This window comes from Gadus chalcogrammus, chromosome 22, assembly GCF_026213295.1.
Source record: "Gadus chalcogrammus isolate NIFS_2021 chromosome 22, NIFS_Gcha_1.0, whole genome shotgun sequence".
NCBI lineage: Eukaryota > Metazoa > Chordata > Actinopteri > Gadiformes > Gadidae > Gadus > Gadus chalcogrammus.
Genome location: NC_079433.1, coordinates 5,839,767 through 5,859,820, shown reverse-complemented (window position 1 = coordinate 5,859,820; position 20,054 = coordinate 5,839,767). Strand labels below are relative to the sequence as shown.

General features: G+C 54.0%; 1 protein-coding gene across 1 annotated transcript in view; it reads left to right on the top strand.

Annotated features, from left to right (window-relative positions):
- Positions 1–20,054, top strand: part of jarid2b (jumonji, AT rich interactive domain 2b) — a 90,208-nt gene that overhangs the window by 67,483 nt on the left and 2,671 nt on the right. Inside the window, exons 6-16 of the mRNA XM_056583442.1 lie at positions 981–1,234; positions 7,842–9,372; positions 12,410–13,020; positions 16,025–16,117; positions 16,555–16,673; positions 17,010–17,080; positions 17,746–17,860; positions 18,165–18,270; positions 18,529–18,711; positions 19,291–19,421; positions 19,869–20,054. The exon at positions 19,869–20,054 is cut by the window's right edge and continues 1 nt beyond it. Coding sequence (XP_056439417.1) covers positions 981–1,234; positions 7,842–9,372; positions 12,410–13,020; positions 16,025–16,117; positions 16,555–16,673; positions 17,010–17,080; positions 17,746–17,860; positions 18,165–18,270; positions 18,529–18,711; positions 19,291–19,421; positions 19,869–20,054 — 3,400 coding nt within the window. The remainder of the gene's footprint in view (positions 1–980; positions 1,235–7,841; positions 9,373–12,409; positions 13,021–16,024; positions 16,118–16,554; positions 16,674–17,009; positions 17,081–17,745; positions 17,861–18,164; positions 18,271–18,528; positions 18,712–19,290; positions 19,422–19,868) is intronic.

Genomic DNA, 20,054 nt, shown 5'->3' with positions numbered 1-20,054 from the left:
CCCTCCCGTTAGGACCATTAAAGTGCATTTATAGATTCATCTCTATAAGCTAGAGGAGGTTTGAGGGTTCATCTCTTATTAACCCAAAGTTAATGGAAAATCTATAAATACACCAAGACAAATATGGAGGGGATGGGATGTATAACAATCGGTTTGGGAGGATACACAGTAATGTTTTTTATTATCAAAATGTTACATGGGCAGGTTCACTACGCAACAACTATACCACGTTTGTCATTCCTTAGATGACTAAAGATACCCATCTTAAATTTCTCCGAAGCGAGAGAGAAGACATCTGTCATTTATATATGTTCTCAAATTATACGATTTGGATTCAGTGACGTTAAGTTGTTTATAGTTTATCGTTCCATAACCAGCTTTACAAGGGAAAAGGCAACACAATACAGTTTATACATTGTTTACAATGCAGTTTATACACTGCTTACAATGCTGTGCTAGCATTGGTTACCAAGCGGTCTATTGCCCCCTGTATGCACTCTCAGCCAGCCCGGTCTGTAAGGTCGGGAAGCCCGTCTGTAGAACCACATACAGCGGCAGAAACACAATCAACACTCGACTGACACTGAAGCCACATCCCTCCTCTCTGCTCCTCCTTCACCCCCTAACCCCTCCCCCACACCCTAACCCCTCCCCTAACCCCTCCCCCACACCCTAACCCCTCCCCTAACCCCTCCTCCACACCCTAACCCCTCCCCTAACCCCTCCTCCACCCCCTAACCCCTCCCCCACACCCTAACCCCTCCTTCACCCCCTAACCCCTCCCCTAACCCCTCCTCCACCCCCTAACCCCTCCCCTAACCCCTCCCCTAACCCCTCCCCTAACCCCTCCTCCACCCCCTAACCCCTCCTCCACCCCATAACCCCTCCTCCACACCCCTCCCCCACACCCCTCCCCTAACCCCTCCCCCACACCCTAACCCCTCCTCCACACCCTAACCCCTCCCCCTTCTCCCCCTCAGTGTTCAACGGGCACGGGAAGGCGGGCACCAGGGAGAGCCCGCGGGGGCCCAAGGCCGGGTCCGTCCGCCGCGAGCCGATACGCCCGCCCCCCCCTCCGCCGCCGCCCCCCCTGCTGAGGGAGCGCAGCGAGCGGGCCGAGGCGCGGGAGCAGACCCGGGAGCAGCACGCCCGGGAGCAGCAGGCCCTGGCCAGCGCCCGGAGTGCCAACGGGCTGTCGGCCCGGGGGCGGGCCGCCGAGGAGCTCCGCAAGCAGGTACGTGGCCCCCCGCCGGGAAGGGGTGGGTTGACTGAAAACTTTATTGAACAACAGCAAATCAACAAGAATTGTTCAGAAGAATGAATACACGTCCCCTCGTTAACGTGCCGTTTGGTGACACAAGTGGTCCGAGTCTTTGTTGCAATGCTATCGGTATCAGATAAACAAAGCTTCTGCACTCCTATTCAGGCGTGTGCCACTGTGTGTGTGTCTGTGTGGAAACAGACACTTACTCACTTTGTGGAGCAGGGGGGATGGGGCTTGTAGTAGGTTTCCTGCACCAGGGGAGAGATGGGGCTTGTAGTTCACCTGCCCTACAGAAAGAGATGGAACTTGTAGTTCACCTGAACCACAGGGAGAGATGGGACTTGTAGTTTCCAAAGACATGAATGACCCCATTATTAATCTATTTTTTGTAGTATTATAGTATTAATAGTGTTATGATGAACCCTCAATAGGTCATGCATATAATTACAAATAATGAATTAACAGGTTTGGATGAACACACACCGCAGACACACCGATGCATGTGTGAGTTCACGCATTTAGTAGAAAGTAATGATGTGTGTGTGAGCGTATTATTCGCAGTAAACAGGTTATTTCTTCACATGAAGGCTCTGGTGCAATACCCGTCGCTGGAGAATACATTCTTGACAAAAAACAATTAGCGCCTGATGTTGTTGTTTTTGTTTTAATTCAGTATCCGTCAGCCCCCTTGCGGTGAACGTAAACCAGATAAACGTTGGTTAAACCTAGATTAGGGGGAGATAGGAAGCCAAACTCAGTCCTGCTTACTTTATACTGTTGTTCATCCACTTTTGTGGGGTTCCCTCTCATCTTCTCCTTTATACTCTTTCCGTCGTCGTTTCCTTATCTCCTCCTCTCTTGTCTTCCTCCTCCCCCCTCTCTCCCCCGGGCTCCCCTCCTCCCCCCTCTCTCCCCGCCCTCCTCCCCTGTCTATGGTCTCGGTGTGAGAGCAATGAGTGTGTTTGGGCTCGATATGACTGCTGCAGCTATATTTAGAACTGCTGGCTAGGAACTCTGAGAGGAACTTAAGGGCAACACAGACACTAGACTGTTTTAAGACTGGCCTAAAAACCTTTTTATTCATAAAGGCATTTCCTACTTTTTAAAAAATGTATACATTTTCTTAAACTGTCCTTTTGTCCTTTAGCACTCTGAGATTCTGCTTAGAATGAAGAGTGCTCAACAAATAAAATGAATTATTATTTATTATTATTACTCTCTATGCTGCTCTGAGCCTCTCAAGGAGTGTGTGTGTGTGTGTGTGTGTGTGTGTGTGTGTGTGTGTGTGTGTGTGTGTGTGTGTGTGTGTGTGTGTGTGTGTGTGTGTGTGTGTGTGTGTGTGTGTGTGTGTGTGTGTGTGTGTGTGTTCGAGGGAGTGGTGAAGTTGGCTCAACTTTGAAAACTAGTGTTCGACAATCCCATTAGCTAATCAAAAGTCGGTTACTCAAGATATATACCCTCTCTCACACTCTTTGAGAGAGTGTGAGAGAGGGAATTTCTCTCACTCGCTCTCCTTATCTTTTCTGTCTCCCGCTCACCTCATTTCTCTCTTTGCTCGGCCAACCGGGCCCTCTGTCGTAGGGGATGTTGAGGTGCTAACAGCTAGCTGATGCTACACCGGGCTGCAGGCGTTTGAAGTGTGCTGTGCTATCTAAATTTAGGCAACATTGCGTCTCCACCAGCCGGCCTGCCAAGACAAACTACTCCCTCGCTCGCACATCCTCTTGTACTTGTACTGTCTTCTTTCTGTTTACCCACCCCCGTTCTGCATGCTCAAAACTCGCCTGCTTGTCTTTGTCTGCCTCTCCTCCTTTGCCTCCTGTCTCATGTCTCTCTGTCTCTCATTCTCGTTCTCGTTCTCTTTCTCCTTCTCTGTGTCTCTTGTCTCTCTCTCCATCTCCACACCTCAAACAATGTGGCTCCTGTCATTTGAAATAATAAGTGGATATGGATTAGTGTGAACTGACACACACACACTCACAAACAGACACACACTCTCTCACACACACACACGCCCGCCTGGTTAAATAATGATCTAGTCGTTAAGCAACCTTGCGGTGTGCGTAAAGGTTTAGCTAGCCAGCCATTAGCGTGGCTCTATTCATTATTGTTCCATTCACTTCAATTAAACGCAGGCTTTTAACAACATAAAACTGCATGTAAACTGGAAGCAGAATAGGTTTTTGCTCCAATTTATTACCAAATAAATTCGAGTGAATCACCTGCAAGCCGTCTATGGCTAACCAAAAGCTGAAAGCCTGCCGCTTAATAGCTCAATTCTGCCTAATGTATTCTAATTTATATTATTCGACGCTATTTATAATATCATTTTAATGAAAGTATTGTTTCATTGTTCCTTTTTTTTCCGTCACCGCTCAACTCACAGTGCAGCTAATGGGTGGGCGACAGTCACTTAAAGTGCCACAGCGACATTTCCTCACATTGTCTTAGCTGTGTGTGTGTGTGTGTGTGTGTGTGTGTGTGTGTGTGTGTGTGTGTGTGTGTGTGTGTGTGTGTGTGTGTGTGTGTGTGTGTGTGTGTGTGTGTGTGCTGAATAAGCCAGCAGAAGCTTTGTTTATTTGATAAACAAAGCATTGCAATATTCCAAACTCTTACGACTTGTGTCAACAAACAATATGTTTACTTTATATAATTAGTACAATTTGTAATACCCAGATCCCAGCGTCCATAACCTCTGCATTATCCTCTGTTCGGCTGCGTTCTGTGCATCGCAGCATGCCTCAGACTGGCAGCTTGTCACACCTTGGCTGCCATTATTCCTTAATTCACTAAAATAGTACAAAGGGTGGAACTTCCTGCCTGCCAGCTGTCTTCCTCTGCCTCCCCCTCATCCCTTCCTCCCTATCTCCTCTCTCCTTCTCTCTCTCTCTCTCTCTCGCTCGCTCTCCTTCTCTCTCTCTCTCTCGCTCCGTCTGTGTCTCCCTATCGTTTGTGCTCTCGTCTGCAGATGTTGTCTGTTAAAATCTTCCTGCCTGGCCCCAGCTGGGCTATAGCAACACGTGATGTCATCTAGGCCCTCCCCCTCCCTCCCTCCCTCCCTCCCTCCCTCCCTCCCTCACTCCCTCTCTTCCTCTCTTGCTCTACTCACGTGCAACCAAAATCCTCCTAGTGTGCCAACTGTGTGTGTGTGTGTGTGTGAGTGTGTGTGTGTGTGGGTGTGGGTGTGTGTCTGTTTATTTTGACTTAATCTTGTTTCTTGTTCTGTTCATTGTCATTTTGTCTTTTGTTGATTTCCTTTTACTGCTGTTGGGGTTCTGTGCGTCTGCGTACAAACAATGAGAGAGGGAGGGAGACGGAGGGAGAGAAATATACAGAACCAGAGAAAGGGAGAGGGGGAGTGATAGACAGTGAGGGAGAGTGACAGACACGGAGAGAGAGAAAGGGAATGAGGAGGGCAGGCAGCTGTACAACAGTCCTTTGCACACCCCACAGGAGACCTTGGTGGTGGAGCCCCCTTGTGGCAGCGCGGGGCCAGGGCAGCGCGTCTCATCGATCAGGTGCTTTGTCGGCAAACGGCGACCGGTCACAGAGAGAACATCATCTGTTATCGTGACATGTTTTGCTATTGGCTGCCGAAACATCAGTCAAACGCCATTGGCCGATCTCCTGTTTGAGACGATGTTTCCGAGCACCAGGGAGGCATCGACAGACACACAGACAGACAGACGGAGGCACTGGGTACGTGTGTAGCTGTCGCAGGCCTGCGGTCCCATGTGTGTTATGGATAACTTCACAATGCATCAACGGACACAACGCGTCATTCGGACACGTCGATCTTTCGCAGCGTTTCCCGCCTTTTGATCCCTGGTCCGGTGCAGTCTCTTCATATGCCCCCCGCGCCCCCCCCCAACACCTAGGGCCGATCAATCTGCCGCGTCTCCCCCCTTCCTCATTGTCCACCGTGGGGGGGTGGAGTAGGAGCAGGGGGGGGGGGGGGGGGGGGGGGAGGAGACGAGTGATGGAGGCAGGGTTACCACACACACACACACACACACACACACACACACACACACACACACACACACACACACACACACACACACACACACACACACACACACACACACACACACACACACACACACCCCACCTCTTATCTTTTAATGGCCCTGCTCTTTGTGTCCGAAGCCGCCCCCCCACCACCACCTGAGACAAACACAATGCAACACACACACACAGAGGCGGACGCACATAAACACTTGTCGTGACACTAAAGCCTCTTCAAAGCCGGTGCTGTCAGTAGGCCGTCTGTCACCTCCCTCCTACGGCGCCGTGGCCGTGATGGATCACTCCCCCCCCCCCCCTCCTCCTCCCAGACACACACACACACACACACACACACACACACACACACACACACACACACACACACACACACACACACACACACACACACACACACACACTCCATCCCGCCCTCCATCTTTGCCCGCTGTTGTGCTTTATGTCCAGCTGCTCAGCCCGCTAGACAGAGCCGTCTCACTCTGTGTGTGTGTGTGTGTGTGTGTGTGTGTGTGTGTGTGTGTGTCGATCTGGTCTCTCTCTGCTCAGGGCTGCCCCCCCGCTCAGGTTCACAGCCTCCTCTCCTGTGGTTCCCTTCAGAGATGGCCCTTCAAAATGTACATGGAAGTACCTTCTAGAATATTGGTTCTAGGAGCCAGCACTCAGCTAGTAGACTGAGTGTGTGTGTGCGTGCGTGTGTGTGTGTGTGTTAAGCCTTTCATTATGTCTCGTCATCCAGATTGACCAACCCCCCGTTGCCCCAACTCAATCCATTGAGTGTACAGGGTCCAAATACCCATTTGTAGAGAGAGAGAGACACAGAGTGAGAGAGGGGGAGACGTGGAGAGAGAGATGTAGATGGAGAGAGAGAAAGACGGAGAGAGAGAGAGAAAGACGGAGAGAGAGAGAGCGAGAGACGGAGAGACGGAGAGAGAGAGAGAGAGAGAGAGAGAGAGAGAGAGAGAGAGAGAGAGAGAGAGAGAGAGAGAGAGAGAGAGAGAGAGAGAGAGAGAGAGAGAGAGAGAGAGAGAGAGAGAGAGAGAGAGAGAGAGAGAGAGAGAGAGAGAGAGAGAGAGAGAGAGAGAGAGAGAGAGAGAGAGAGAGCGCCAGCGCCAGCCTCTGAGTGGCCCTGGAACAAGACACCATTTCAGTTGTGGGCCGCAGAGTCTGAGACGGCCCAAGCATGCATGCCCTCATCCTCACGCATAGGCACCCAAGTTCTGTCGAACACACACACACACCGACACCATGGCGTGCTCGGGTTTCTTATCGAATGCTGCTCCCGTCATGCATGCACAGTTACGAACACCTTAATGCACAGGCACGGATTTATTGGAGGGCCCAGGGACAACCATAGCAAACACTGGACTATAGAGTTATCCTTTTAATGCCCTGAAATATTATTGTCATGCGTGGATGGGATTTCACCGGTCATCTTAAGCCGCCACATACCGCCTAGCCATCTGCTCAGAGAGGCAGCCGATGATTCCCCCCTGTATCTCTACGTCTGTCCATCTCTCTGGCCGCGGCCTGTCACCGTAACTCATGTCAACATGGAAGGTTTATCCTCCAACAGTATCGTCTCTCTGTGGTTTATGTCCGCGAGACATCCCGAAGTACATCTAAACCTTTACGGGTTTAATAGTGGTGGACTGGTATCTCAGCCTCACAAAGACTTTCATCGCACAGAGACGTTGTAATCTAGATTGTTGATCCGTGATTTTGTTGCAAGTGAGGCGTCCTTTATGGTGCTGAACATTAATTACCCATAGTTTATCGTCTTTGAATGGTGCTGTGCTCGTTTTATTGTCGTTAAATACACATTGAGCTAATGTGTCGCCCAGATTTGTCTGAGTGGAAGGTTATTAGAGACGTGCTGCTTAAATGTTCGAAACATTTACACGATGTGTATGCACGCTACACGCACGCTTCCATCTTAACTCTTTGGACTGGTATTCTGAATCCATACGCGTGTCACGTTGCATATCCATATCGATGGTTTAATAGTTTACTACAGTCAGCGCTGAGTGATGTCTGGCCCGGCTGATGGAGTAGAGCGGGAGACGACACATCTCTGTAGTCCGCCGTTCCATCACGATGTTCCTTTACATTGGGTTCTTTTCATCTGACATGTGGTGGTTTCACCCCTGACCTCCGCGTAGCGGAACCGCGATCTGACCTCCCGTCAGATCGCTTCTCCGTCAGAGCGTCTGGCTTCTATCAGCGCACGCAGCTCCATCCCGCTTAGTGACTTCCACTCCCTTTCTCCTGCTCCTTTTCAGGCTCATCAATGGAGTAGATGTTATATGCTTTTCTATTTTCTAAGTTCGAAATAATTAGATTTTTCTGATTTTTTGTGCTTTTCTGATTTCTTGTGCTTTTCATTTTGTTTGATATGCTTACAAAATGTTAATTTTTTACTGATATGCCTGAAATAAATATAAACAATTAAAAAACAATATATAAATATCTCGCCGCCCTCGCGCCCCACCCTGACCGCGCTCCTCCCCCCCCCGCTCCCTCTCTGATGTCATTTCCTCCCCCCCTCCTCCAGGCCTCCAGAGTGAACGGGCTGACGCGGGGCTCCACGGCGGGCGCCAAGAAGGGGCGGGACTTCCGGCTGCCCGCCCGAACTGTGAAGAAGTACACGGCCACCGTGTCCAAGGGCCACGTCACCTACACCAAAGCCAAGCAGCGGGACCTGGGCAAGAAAACCAAACAGCTCAGCAGCAGCAAACACAGCAACGGCAGCGGGGCCGCTGCCCACAATCACAGCCACAATCAGCACAGCCAGCCAGCAGCCGGCCCCCCGCCGGCCCACTCAGGGAGAGCCGCGCCAGCGGCGGCGGCGGCGTCCACGGCGCCGGCCCACCACAGCAATGCAAAAACCCGCAAACAGGTGCTAATGTCCAACGGGGGGCTGCTGCACAAGGTGGCCGCGGGCACCCGCCTTAACGGCCGCCTCAACGGGCAGCGCCACAACTACCAGGCCCAGGCTCAGGCGCAGGCCGACAGCCAGGGCCGGGAGGGCCGGGAGGGGCGCGAGGGCCTGCGCCACTCCAAGAGGCGGCTGGAGTCGTCGGGCGGCGGCGGCGAGGCCAAGAGGTCCGGCGCGGTCGCCACGACGACCGCCACCACCACCGCCGCCATCGCCGAGGCCAAGAAGGTCAAGCTCCAGGCCCCTCCCCTGGAGACGCGTAGCAACAGCAGCACGGGCCGGAAGGCGGGCCTGCAGGAGAAGGCCGCCGCCCCGTTGGCGCCGGTGACCAACGGACACGCCCCCGAGCCCACCGCCGCCACGGCGCCCTCCGCCCCGGTCGCCCTGCCCTCCACGCCCCCTCCCCGACAGAGCCCGCCCCCCTCCTCACCAGCAGCCAGCACGGAGCCAATCAACACGCGGCCCAAGCGGGCATCGGCGGGCAAGCTGATGTTGATCCGACAAGCACAGCAGCAGCAGCAGAGCAGGTCTCACGCTCGCAGCGCCTCCTCCTCCTCCTCCTCCTCCTCGTCCTCCTCCTCTTCCTCGTCGTCCTCGTCCTCCTCCTCTTCCTCCTCCCCCGCCCCGGGCCACAACCCGGGGCGCGCCGGCACTACCTCAGACCCCCAGCACCCGGCGGCGGCCGCCTCCCCCTCCCTCTCCACCTCCTCCCCCTCCTCCTCCCGGACGGGCCTGCACGCCGGCCCCCCCGGCCCGGGGGACCGCGAGCGCGAGTGGGAGCGGGAGAAGGAGCTCTCCCGGCAGCAGGAGGGCGAGCCGGACCGGGAGCGCCGGCGGAGCCGCCCCGAGGGCTGGCCGTCGCTGAGCGCGGCGCCCGTCCTGCGGCCGGGCTCGCAGGAGTTCCAGGACCCCCTGGTGTACCTGGCGGCGGTGCGGGAGCGGGCGGAGGGCGCGGGGCTGTGCCGCGTGGTGCCCCCCCCCGACTGGCGCCCCGAGTGCAAGCTGAGCGAGGAGATGCGCTTCGTGACGCAGGTGCAGCGCGTCCACAAGCTGGGCCGGCGCTGGGGGCCCAACGTGCAGCGCCTGGCCTGCATCCGCAAGCACCTCAAGGCCCAGGGCATCCGCATGGACGAGACCCCCGTCATCGGTGAGGAAGAGCGCACACACACACACTGACACATAGGTACACACACAGAGACACAGGTACGCACACAGAGAGACACGCACACACACACTGACACATAGGTACACACACACACAGAGAGAGAGAGACACACACGCAGACACAAGGGTACAAACTAAGAGACACGCACGCAAACTAAGAGACACGCGCACACTGACACACAGGTACACACACAGACCTATCCAAACGTGCGTGCGTGCGTGTGTGTGCGTGCGTACTATGCACGCACGTACACATGCACGCACACGCACGCTCGCGCACACACAGACACACACATAGACATACAGGCACAGAAACACGCACACACATACAGACACACACTGAGACACACACACAGATACATACGCACACGCAACCTTGCCCACCTGATGAGGTCAACATGTGGCGCATATTGATTTGTACGATGCACATTGAGGGCGATCAGGAAACTAGCTCACATCGTACCTACAGGACCTAGTAAGCACCTAGACCTAGCACAAGATGTATCCCACATTAGGCTTCGGCAGAACACCCCTCAGCTGAACCGTCTGGAACGGCAATCAGGCTTTGCATTTAGTAGAGCCCCCCCCCCTCTGATCAGGTTCATTAACCCAGGATGGGCGCCAGACTTCCCTCCACTAAACCAGCGCCGTTCACATCATAAGGGCTGATAAAGATGTGGCGGTCAAAGCTCGCTGCTCCGAGCCAAAACTCGCAGAGAGACTTAAAAAACAGTTACAGCCGTGCCAGGCGGAGACCCAGTGCAGCACGGGCCAACAGCGGTGGTCATTTGTCTTCGGAGCCCCCCCCCCCGCCCCCCGCCCCTCTTCAAGGGTAAAGGCAGCCAGACGGTGAGGCAGGGGCTGACAGGTTTGACAAACGACGTGAAGTCTGATATCTGGGGATCGCATTGTAAAAACCGGAGCCTGGGATCCCAGACAGGCTTTGCGCTTTATTGGTGTACAGAATGGGGTGTTTCGTTCTCCTGTCTGGCCGTGGTGGAGGAGTATCGCCTTACAGTCGCGGTTCGGTCTTGTCTGCCACTACGGTAGCACAATGCTTCAGAAAAGAGACGGGGAACAAAGAACAAATTTTCATCCAAACATTGTTATACTATTTTTATTATAATGTAGGATGGATACGAAGTGCTTTGTTAATCTCGGATGGGAACATTGGGGACATGATCTAATCGAACATACAATGGGGTCTGATATTATTGATCTATATCAGTATAGTCTAATCTAATAAATGATGGGGTATTATATCATTGATTATCAGTTGTTGCTCTATCTGTTGGGGTATGATATTATTGATCTATATCAGGCCAGTCTCACGGGGCCCGGGGGGTGAAACGGCAGCACAGACCAGTTGGCTTCCAGCGTCCGCATCCTGTTCTTATTTCCTCCATTTCCTCTCCGCGCGCGGCTCCCAATAACCTCTATTGTCCCCCGAGGCCCCTCGCAGAGGGAGCCGCCGCAGTGTAGGGGCTATTTATTTATTCCTCTAAAGACCGCACCGGGCAGCCGGAGATGTGAATCAGCACAGGTGTGTGTGTCCGTGGCGCGGTACCATTGGCGTTTCACCTGCTGCGCCCGCGCCTGGTGACGGTAGATTCCAATATGTGTGAGATAAGGGCCCCCAGGGGCCGAGCAGACAATATCTCCCCCAGTTTGGCCCCCGTCATCTCCCCGTCCCTCACAGCGGGGGGGAAATGATCTGACTGGGTTTTAAGAGGGGCGTGCGTGCGTGTGCGTGCGTGTGCGCGCGTGTGTGTGTGTGTGTGTGTGCGCGTGCGTGCGCGTGTGTGTGTGTGTGCGCGTGCGTGCGCGTGTGTGTGTGTGTGTGTGCGCGTGTGTGCGTGCCACATGCACTTTTCCCAGACAGAGGGCAGAGATATGAAGATGCATCTGTAAATTGGTGTTTGCCAGATTCAGACTAGTTTGATTCCAAAATCCTCAACGTGCGTCCGGGAGGGAAATACCAGCCTATTCATAAAGGAGGGCCAGTAACCACACATTGCTTGATAGTTTTTTTTGAATAAACACCCTAATAACTCCGCCCTAGTTTGCGGCTGTGATTTCGATGCTGCCTGTGACGTGGCGCTGACAGGCCCCCCCATGCCGGCGGACTCCCCCAGCCAGAGGCAGCTCGTAATGTAATTAAGCCAGCGGCGCGTCACAGGCAGCCTCATAATCACAGCGCCGGAAATAGGGCCCAATTATGGAGGTGTGTTCCATGGACCGCGGCCTCGCTCCGCGTTCCCCCGCGTTCCCTCTCTCCTCCTGCTCTGTATCTCCCCCTGACCCCTGACCCCTGCCTCCTACTCTCCCCCTCTTTTACCACTCCTCTTCCTCTACTTCCTCCTCCTCTTTTCCTATTCTTACTTTTTCTCCTCTTCCTCCTCACCCCCCTTCAACCTCCTCTTCCTCCTCACCCCCCTTCAACCTCCTCTTCCTCCTCACCCCCCTTCAACCTCCTCTTCCTCCTCACCCCCCTTCAACCTCCTCTTCCTCCTCACCCCCCTTCAACCTCCTCTTCCTCCTCACCCCCCTTCAACCTCCTCTTCCTCCTCACCCCCCTTCAACCTCCTCTTCCTCCTCTTCTTTTCCTAATACTTTTTTCTCCTTTTATTTTCCACTTCCTCCTCCCCTTTTATTTTTATATATTTATTTGTTTAAAAGGGACCGTGTGCATTAATCAATCAACATGGCCATCACATTGGACACACATGCATCAGATTTAGTTAAAAAACTATTTTTCATCTGTAGTCCCCGGCAGGTTGATGTTGGATAGAACAAACGAAAGCATCAGAGCAACACAACATGTAGTTAGACAGATGATTGACATTGACACGCATGGACAAGGATACAAACTTAAGAGGACAGAGACGTAATGTATCATGCCAGAATAAAAAGGATTAAAAGTGAGGAGAATAACAAACAAAAAACATCAGATAGTTAAACAAGCAGTTAGTGAACTCCCAATCAGACTAATCTCCCCCCCCCCCCCCCCCTCTCTGCAGGCGGCTGCGAGGTGGACCTGGCCCGCTTCTTCCAGCTGATCAACGACATGGGCGGCATGCAGCAGGTGATGGACCTGAAGAAGTGGAACAAGCTGGCCGACCTGCTGCGCATCCCGCGCTCGGCCCAGGACCGGCTGGCCAAGCTGCAGGAGGCCTACCTGCAGTACCTGCTCTCCTACGACTCGCTGGGCGCGCCCGAGCGCCTGCGGCTGCACGCACAGGTGCTGCGCGAGAAGCGCAAGCTGGAGGCGCGCCGGGGCCCCCTGGAGGCCCACGCCGACCCCCTGCTGGCGGGGCCCGGCGGGGGCCTGGTGCTGCTGCCGCGCTACGAGCCCAAGAACGGGCTGGCGTGCGGGCTGGTGGCGGGCGCGGCCGGGGCGGGGCACCGGCGCGGGGCGGCGGCGGCGGCCTGTCGTCGACTGCAGGAGCTGGAGGCGCAGGTGAAGGCGGGACGGCGCCGGCTCTTCACTCAGGAACAGCAGAGCGGGCGGGAGGAGGAGGAGGAAGAGGAGGAGGAGGCCTTGTGTGGGGAGGAGGAGGAGGATGAAGAGGAGGAGGAGGAGGAAGAGGATGCAGGTGTTCTCAGCGACCAGCACAAGTGTATTTACAAGGTCAGTTGTGTGGTGTGTGGGTCTGTGCTCTGAACGTGTTCGGGTGGAGGGGTGTGTAGTCCGTTGTGTATTTATAGTCGCGGATCTTTTCTTTGCAGCCGTCGGTTTCCTACGTGAGCACTATTATTTTTGGGACAATGGGATTCACATTTCTCTCTAGAGGGTACAAGAACTCGAGCAAAGGTATTCGAGCATTTAGTAGTCCGCTTGCGGATCCTCTGGCCTCAAATCACCGGTTCAACAATACATTTATCAACACCTCCACAACTATAAAACCCACTTTCTCCTCCAGAGCCCGCTGGCTCAATCTTATCTCGGGTTCGTGAACTCCTAGGGCTGGAGACGGGGGAGACTCTCTCTGGTTTGTTATCGCTAACAGAGGTGTTCAAACACAGACGTACAAATCGTCACCTCGCAGAGTGTCTCTACCATCGCGGGGCGTGTGTGTTTGGTGTTAAAGAGTTTTCTACCTCAGGAGATAAGATCAGGATCCTCACCCAACCGAGAGCACTGCTTCCTGCCCCAACCCCCCCCCCCACAGGGCCACTGTGTGTCTCCGGCGGATAAAACAAATTCATTACTCAAAGTTTTTAGTCCCCGGATTAGGATCGAATCCCCCTACAGCGAGCCGTCGGTGACTTTAAAGGCGGCCTCTGTGTTTAGTTTGTGGTTCTTAATATAAAGCGTAATGCGTCTGTTTTGCTGGTCCTTGTGTAGAGATTGCAGAACGTTGAGGGGCGTTGGGGTGGGGAAGGGGTCCCGCCAAGTGCATGCATGTGGGCAGCGTTTCGGGAACGAGGTTTCCGCGAGGATATGCACGTGAGCGTGTGCACGTGAGCAGCGTTCCGTGCACGTGAGGGGGGGGGGGGGGGGGGCAGTGTGCGGAGGGGTTCCATGGGCGTGTGCAGTGTGCAGTGTTCCGTACGCGGGCGGGCGTGATCCGCGCTGCCTGCCAGCTGTGTTGAATCTAGCGGCGCCGTAATATAGGTCAGCGAGGAACGGGAGGAACAGAGCCCATGGCCGGCCCCGGTCCTCCCCCCCCCCCCCCCCCCCCCCCCTTCATCCCGCTCAGGGTCCTGGCTGGCTGCCATCTCCCTGCATGTCAGATGTCCTTGTTTTTTACCCCCGGTCGACCCCCGCCCCCTTTCTTCCCCTTGAACCCCCCCCCCCCCTGCTCCAACATCTGCCCATTTCCTATTCTGCTATTTCACCAGTAATCCCCCCCCCCACACACCTTCTCCCGCCCCCCCACCCCAGTAATAGACGGGGTGAACTCCCTGAGAGGTCAAACCCTCGTGTTCACGTCCAGCAGAGAACGGGCTGCACGCAGGAACACACCTGCACCCGAACCTTCAGGGATTTACAACACACACACACACGCGCGCGCGCATACATGCATACATACGCGTATACATGCACATACACATAAACACACTCACTGGCACATTACGCACACACACACACACCCACACGCATACACATATATATATATAAATATGTGTATCCATAGGTCAGGAGTCCCACTCCTGACCTATGGATGTGTGTCTCTGCGGCGGCGGTTCAGGGAGTTCAGACTCTTCAGACGGAGCGCCGCAGGTTACCACGGTGACGCGCCCGTCACAACACGCTGACGGACACGGGCGAGTCCGTTCGACCCCGGCCCTGCCCGGCTCCGGTCCCCCCCCCCCCCCCTCCCTCTCGCCGTATCGCCGGCTCAGATTGCCGTGTGTTTGTTTCACCCAGACGCCTCCCCCCCGAGGGAGGGATGCGTGTCTTTGTCCCCCCCCCCCAGAGAACAGCGTGCCTGGGAGGAGATAAGCCCGGCTCCAGTGACGGCTGGCCCCCGCGACGGATTAGCTTCTCAGCGCTAGCCGCGGGCAATGCTCCGGCATAAACAACCATTGCGTATTCTTATCAAATATCTTCCGAAATGTTATATATATATATATATACTTATATTCTATATCCGTTGTGATATTTTTTTGGGGGGGATTTTATGAAGAGATCCCTATCTCAACTGGGAACCCGTGAACGCTTTGAGAGGAACCCGGGAACGCTTTGAGGGGAACCCGGGAACGCTTTGAGGGGAACCCGATATCTCCATAAAAAGCAGATCAACACCTGAAGATAACGACGCGCTGAAACCATTAAGACGGGGGAAGGAGTTCTACATTAGTGCACAACAATAGTCTCCCTGCTCCCGACGCAGCCCCCGTAGTCACGACGACGACTGCCATCTTTCAGGGCCGCCCGCAAGGTCCCGGACCTCGGGGGCCGGTCGATTTATGGGCCTCCCTTCAAAGGCGGCCCTCTGGTGAGAGGGGATTTAAGGCAGGGGGTGGGGGTGGGGGGCTTTGTCAGAGACGTACGGAGCGTGCAGAGAGGTGAAGGGAGATGGAGACGTATCTGCTCAAACCCCCCCCCCCAACCCTGTTAGACACATGCAACACGTGCACGCCCACACCACGTGCACGCCCGCCATGTGTGTGAGCGGTTCACCCAAAGGCCAGCGCGGTTGTTCCTGTGTTTTATCGTGAGGTCCTCTCTCCCTCGCCCCTCGTCCCTCGCCCCTCGCCCCTCGTCCCCGAGACATTCTTCTTCCCTTCCTCCGTGCCGGGGGGGAGACCCAGAGTCCCGGGTCCGGGCTGGGGCAACGGGAACGCTAGCGTACTGTAAAGCGGCGGCTGTAATCCGATCAAAGCGAGGAGAATCCCAGGTTTAGCGAGTCAAAGCGCCGTCGTGCGTCTCCCCCTTGTCCCCGCCGCCCCCACGCCACGGCCGATTCAGATCGTTACCGAGACAACTGTCAAAACTGAAAAAAAAAGATGGATTTAAAATAACAACAGTGCAGGGCTTTTACCTTGAAGACCCCGTCCGTATTGATTTGCGTACCCCACATCCCTCCCTTCATCTGGGGGAACCAGAGCACACTCTGTTCTTTTTCCTCAGGTCTAATGGTTCCATCTGTTTTTTTTCTGTTTTTTTTTTTTTTTTTTCCTTGCAGGGGAAATCTATGTCTCTGACCAACTTCTTCAGGATAGCTCGGAACACCATGACCATGTGCTTTAACAAGGACCCCGGGGAGGCCGAGGTGGAGGTGAGTCCGGGGACGAGGCAGCCCTGCTTACCCAGCCCTTTAAACCATTTATGTTCAATGCCACTTCATCCGTCTTACGCTACTGAAAGCACCAGTCTCATAATACCACTTCATCCATCTTACGCTACTGGAAGCACCAGTCTCATAATACCACTTCGTCTGTCTTATGCTTCTGGTAGCATCTGTCTCATAATACCACTTCATTAGTCTTAAGCTACTGGTGGCACCAGTGTCTAAGATCCAACTTGTTACCAGGAACCTGTAGACTTTGTGAGAACTAACAGCATAGTAATCATTAACCAATGAGTATGGCCACAGCTCGTACACATTTAACAAGGTATTCTCGCAGCATCATAGTGGTGTGAACAGAGTATCGTGTATTGTATTGGGTTTGCTGTGTATATATATTGACTCTGTTCTTCTCTGGCCCCGCGCAGCAAGAGTACTGGAGGATCGTGGAGCAGAGGGACTGCCACGTCGCAGTGCATCATGGGAAGGTGGACACCAGTACTCACGGGAGTGGATTCCCAACGGGGAAATCAGAGCCATTTTCAAAGTAAAGACGCCCAACGCTTCTCTGTCGATGTACAGTATATGAATACTACAAGTTCTATATATTCCTCCAAAAAGATTATAAGCGAGGACATTCTCTGCACTGCTAAACTTTGAGGATATAAATATGACTTATAAGAGGCACCTTTCGAAAACTGCTTACAAAGTGCTTTACAATAGAATAACTCAAGGCCGAAATAAATAAGACGGTACATACCGAGACTGTCTACCGGTACAAAATCCTAAAATAACAGGATAAAAAACATCCCTCACGAAAAGCCATCAAGTGAAAGTACGGGGAGAATGTGTTGAATTAATGCGCATTTTGTGTTTTCCTCAGACACGGATGGAACCTCACCGTCCTCCCTAACAACTCTGGATCCATTCTGAGGCATCTGGGTGCTGTACCCGGTAAGAACGCTGACCCACGCTGCCTGTCTCCCCCACAGCCTCCCCCACGCAGAGGGGGGGGGGGGGGGGGGCTGTGGGGCCCACAGCTCCATCCGTCTTTTTTATTGTCCCGCACCTGAGAGGGAGATATGTTAGGATGTGCTCACACAATAAATAATGTCCCCCTCTCTCCTCCCCCCTCACCTCTTCTGTCTCCCCCTCTCTCCTCCCCCTCACCTCTTCTGTCTCCCCCTGGCTCCTCCCCCCACTCCTCTCGTTCTGCTCTCCTGTCACCTCTTCCCTGCCATCTGTTCCCCCACCCTTTCTTCTCCTCTCCTCTACCTCCTCCTTTCCTCTCCTCTATCATCTCCTCATTGTATCTCCTCTCCCTCCTCTCCTCTCCCCCCTCCTCTCCTCTCCCACCTCCTCCTCTCCTCTCCTCTCCCACCTCCTCCTCTCCTCCTCTCCCACCTCCTCTCCTCTCCCTTCCTGTCCTCTCCTCCACCTCCTTTCCTCCCCTCTCCCTCCTCTCCTCTCCTCTCCTCCCCTCTCCCTCCTCCTCTCCTCCCCTCTCCCACCTCCTCTCCTCTCCCTCCTCTCCTCTCCCACCTCCTCCCCTCTCCCACCTCCTCTACCTCCTTTCCTCTCCCCTCCCTCCTCCTCTCCTCCCCTCTTGACTCCTCTAGGGGTGACCATTCCCTGGCTGAACATTGGCATGGTCTTTACTACCTCATGCTGGTCTCGAGACCAAAACCGCCTTCCATACATAGATTACCTACACACTGGTGCTGACTGCATTTGGTGAGTACCGACCAGAGAGAACGGCACCAAACCGGCCCTGCCACTTTCTTCCTCTCGTATAAATATGTTTTATATTAGGTCAGCTTGGTCACTTATGTTTCCACGCCGACCCAAATGACTACGCAGACGCTTCGGCCCAGTCGTGAAACTGTTTTGGTTCTGCTTCGGGGTTTAGTGAGCGGACCAATCACAGCCCTTGCTGCTGAGTCGCCTCGGCGCACGATTACCATTTTTTTTGAGGCGCACGGGGGGGGAAGCCTTCCCGGGGCCACGGGCCGCTGACGCTGTCCCTCTCACCCCTCAGGTATTCTGTCCCTGCGGAGGACAAGGCCAACCTGGACAAGGTGGTCCACACGCTGCTCCAGGCCAACGGCACGCCCGGGCTGGACATGCTCGAGAAGAACATCATGGTGGGTGGTCCAGGCTCAACAGAGGTTGCCCAGACAACCGTACCATCTCAGTGGGGCGGCACAAACAGGAAGATATTTTATTAGCAGGGAAAATAACGAACGCTATTCATGATATTGCTAATCGGAGAAACTACAAATATTGAAATAAAACCCTTTAGGAAGGGTGGCCAATGACCGCCATGTTTGAGAGTCATGTGCAACATCAGGCCCTCCTGTGTGCTCACACGTGTCCACTCCCTCCTCCGCGTCTCCCCTCAGATCTCCCCGGAGGTTCTGTGTCGTGAGGGCATCAAGGTGTATCGCACGGTGCAGCGCTGCGGGGAGTTCGTGGTCTGCTTCCCCGGGGCCTTTGTGTCCAAGGTGTGCTGCGGCTACAACGTGTCGGAGACGGTGCACTTCGCCACGCCGCACTGGATGGACCTGGGCTACCAGGCCGCCAAGGTAACGCCGCCAGAACTACGCCACCCAGAATGCCACACAACAGGGGAGGGGGGGGGGGGGTGATGTGATGCCCGGCTCGGGGAGTGTTTGATTTGTAGTCCTCCAACTGCCAACGGAATGTTGCTAGTCATCGTTTATATTGTGCGCTTTGCTTTCTGATTCGGTGTAAAGTTGTTTTATCCCAGGTTTGTTTGGGGTTTTGCGTCGTGTCATTGCTGCCCCCTAGTGGGCCGCGAGGTTTAAGACTTGTGTGAATGGATTATTTAAAAAAACATTAATAATTTGGATTAATAAGCATTTAATCGCTCCTGACCATTAAATACTACTACTACTGTAGCCCACTTCCATTTTACATTAACTTATAACTGTGATACCTCATTATCAACCAGAAGCTAAACCTCTGGACAGTCAGAAAATACTTTTTTGCAATCAATCCCAAATATATGAAGGCAGACTTTCTCGTTGTACGGCTTGAGACAGGAGCCCAAGTGGGGTTGTCTCCTGCTGGTAGCCAGCGGTCAACCCGTCCTCCTGTGCACCGCTCTGTAGTGGTTCCTCATGACTTCTCTCCCCGGGCAGGACCTGAAATGCCGTCGCATCGCTAAGCCCTTCTCCATGGAGAAGCTGCTGTACCAGATCGCCTCGGCAGAGTCCAAGAGGGACAACGGCCTCCTGCTCAACACCATCGCTGCCCTACTCAAAGACCTCAGGCACGCACGCACGCACACAAACACACGCACTCAGCTACACACACACACACACACACACACACACACACACACACACACACACACACACACACACACACACTCAGCTACACACACACACACTCAGCTACACACACACACACTCAGCAACCCACTCACACCATTAACGTACAAATTGTAGTAAAGAACACACATTATTTATCGTAGTGAAGAAAAAACGTGATTTTGTTAAGAACACAGGCGCATGTGTTCCTAACACACAGATTATGTTTTAGTCAAGAACTCAAACAAACACATTACGTTGTACTCTAGAACTACACTCGCCCACAGACCCTCTACATCACACTCAAGAACACACAAACACACTTTTTTCTTTCTAAAGCTAAATCAGTAGCCTCGACCAATGGGCGTCCAGCTCGCTAACGGCCGCGCCCTCCCCTCGTCCAATAGGAACATGGAGATGCGCCAGCGGGAGGAGCTGTTCCAGGCGGGCCTGCTGTCGTCGGCGCGCTACGGCACCCACGACGGCAGCCTGGGGCCCACCGAGAGCCGCAAGAAGCCGCGCGGGAAGTGGCTACCGCTGGAGTCCTCCGAGAGACGCTGTCAGACCTGCCTGCACCTCTGCTACCTGTCCAT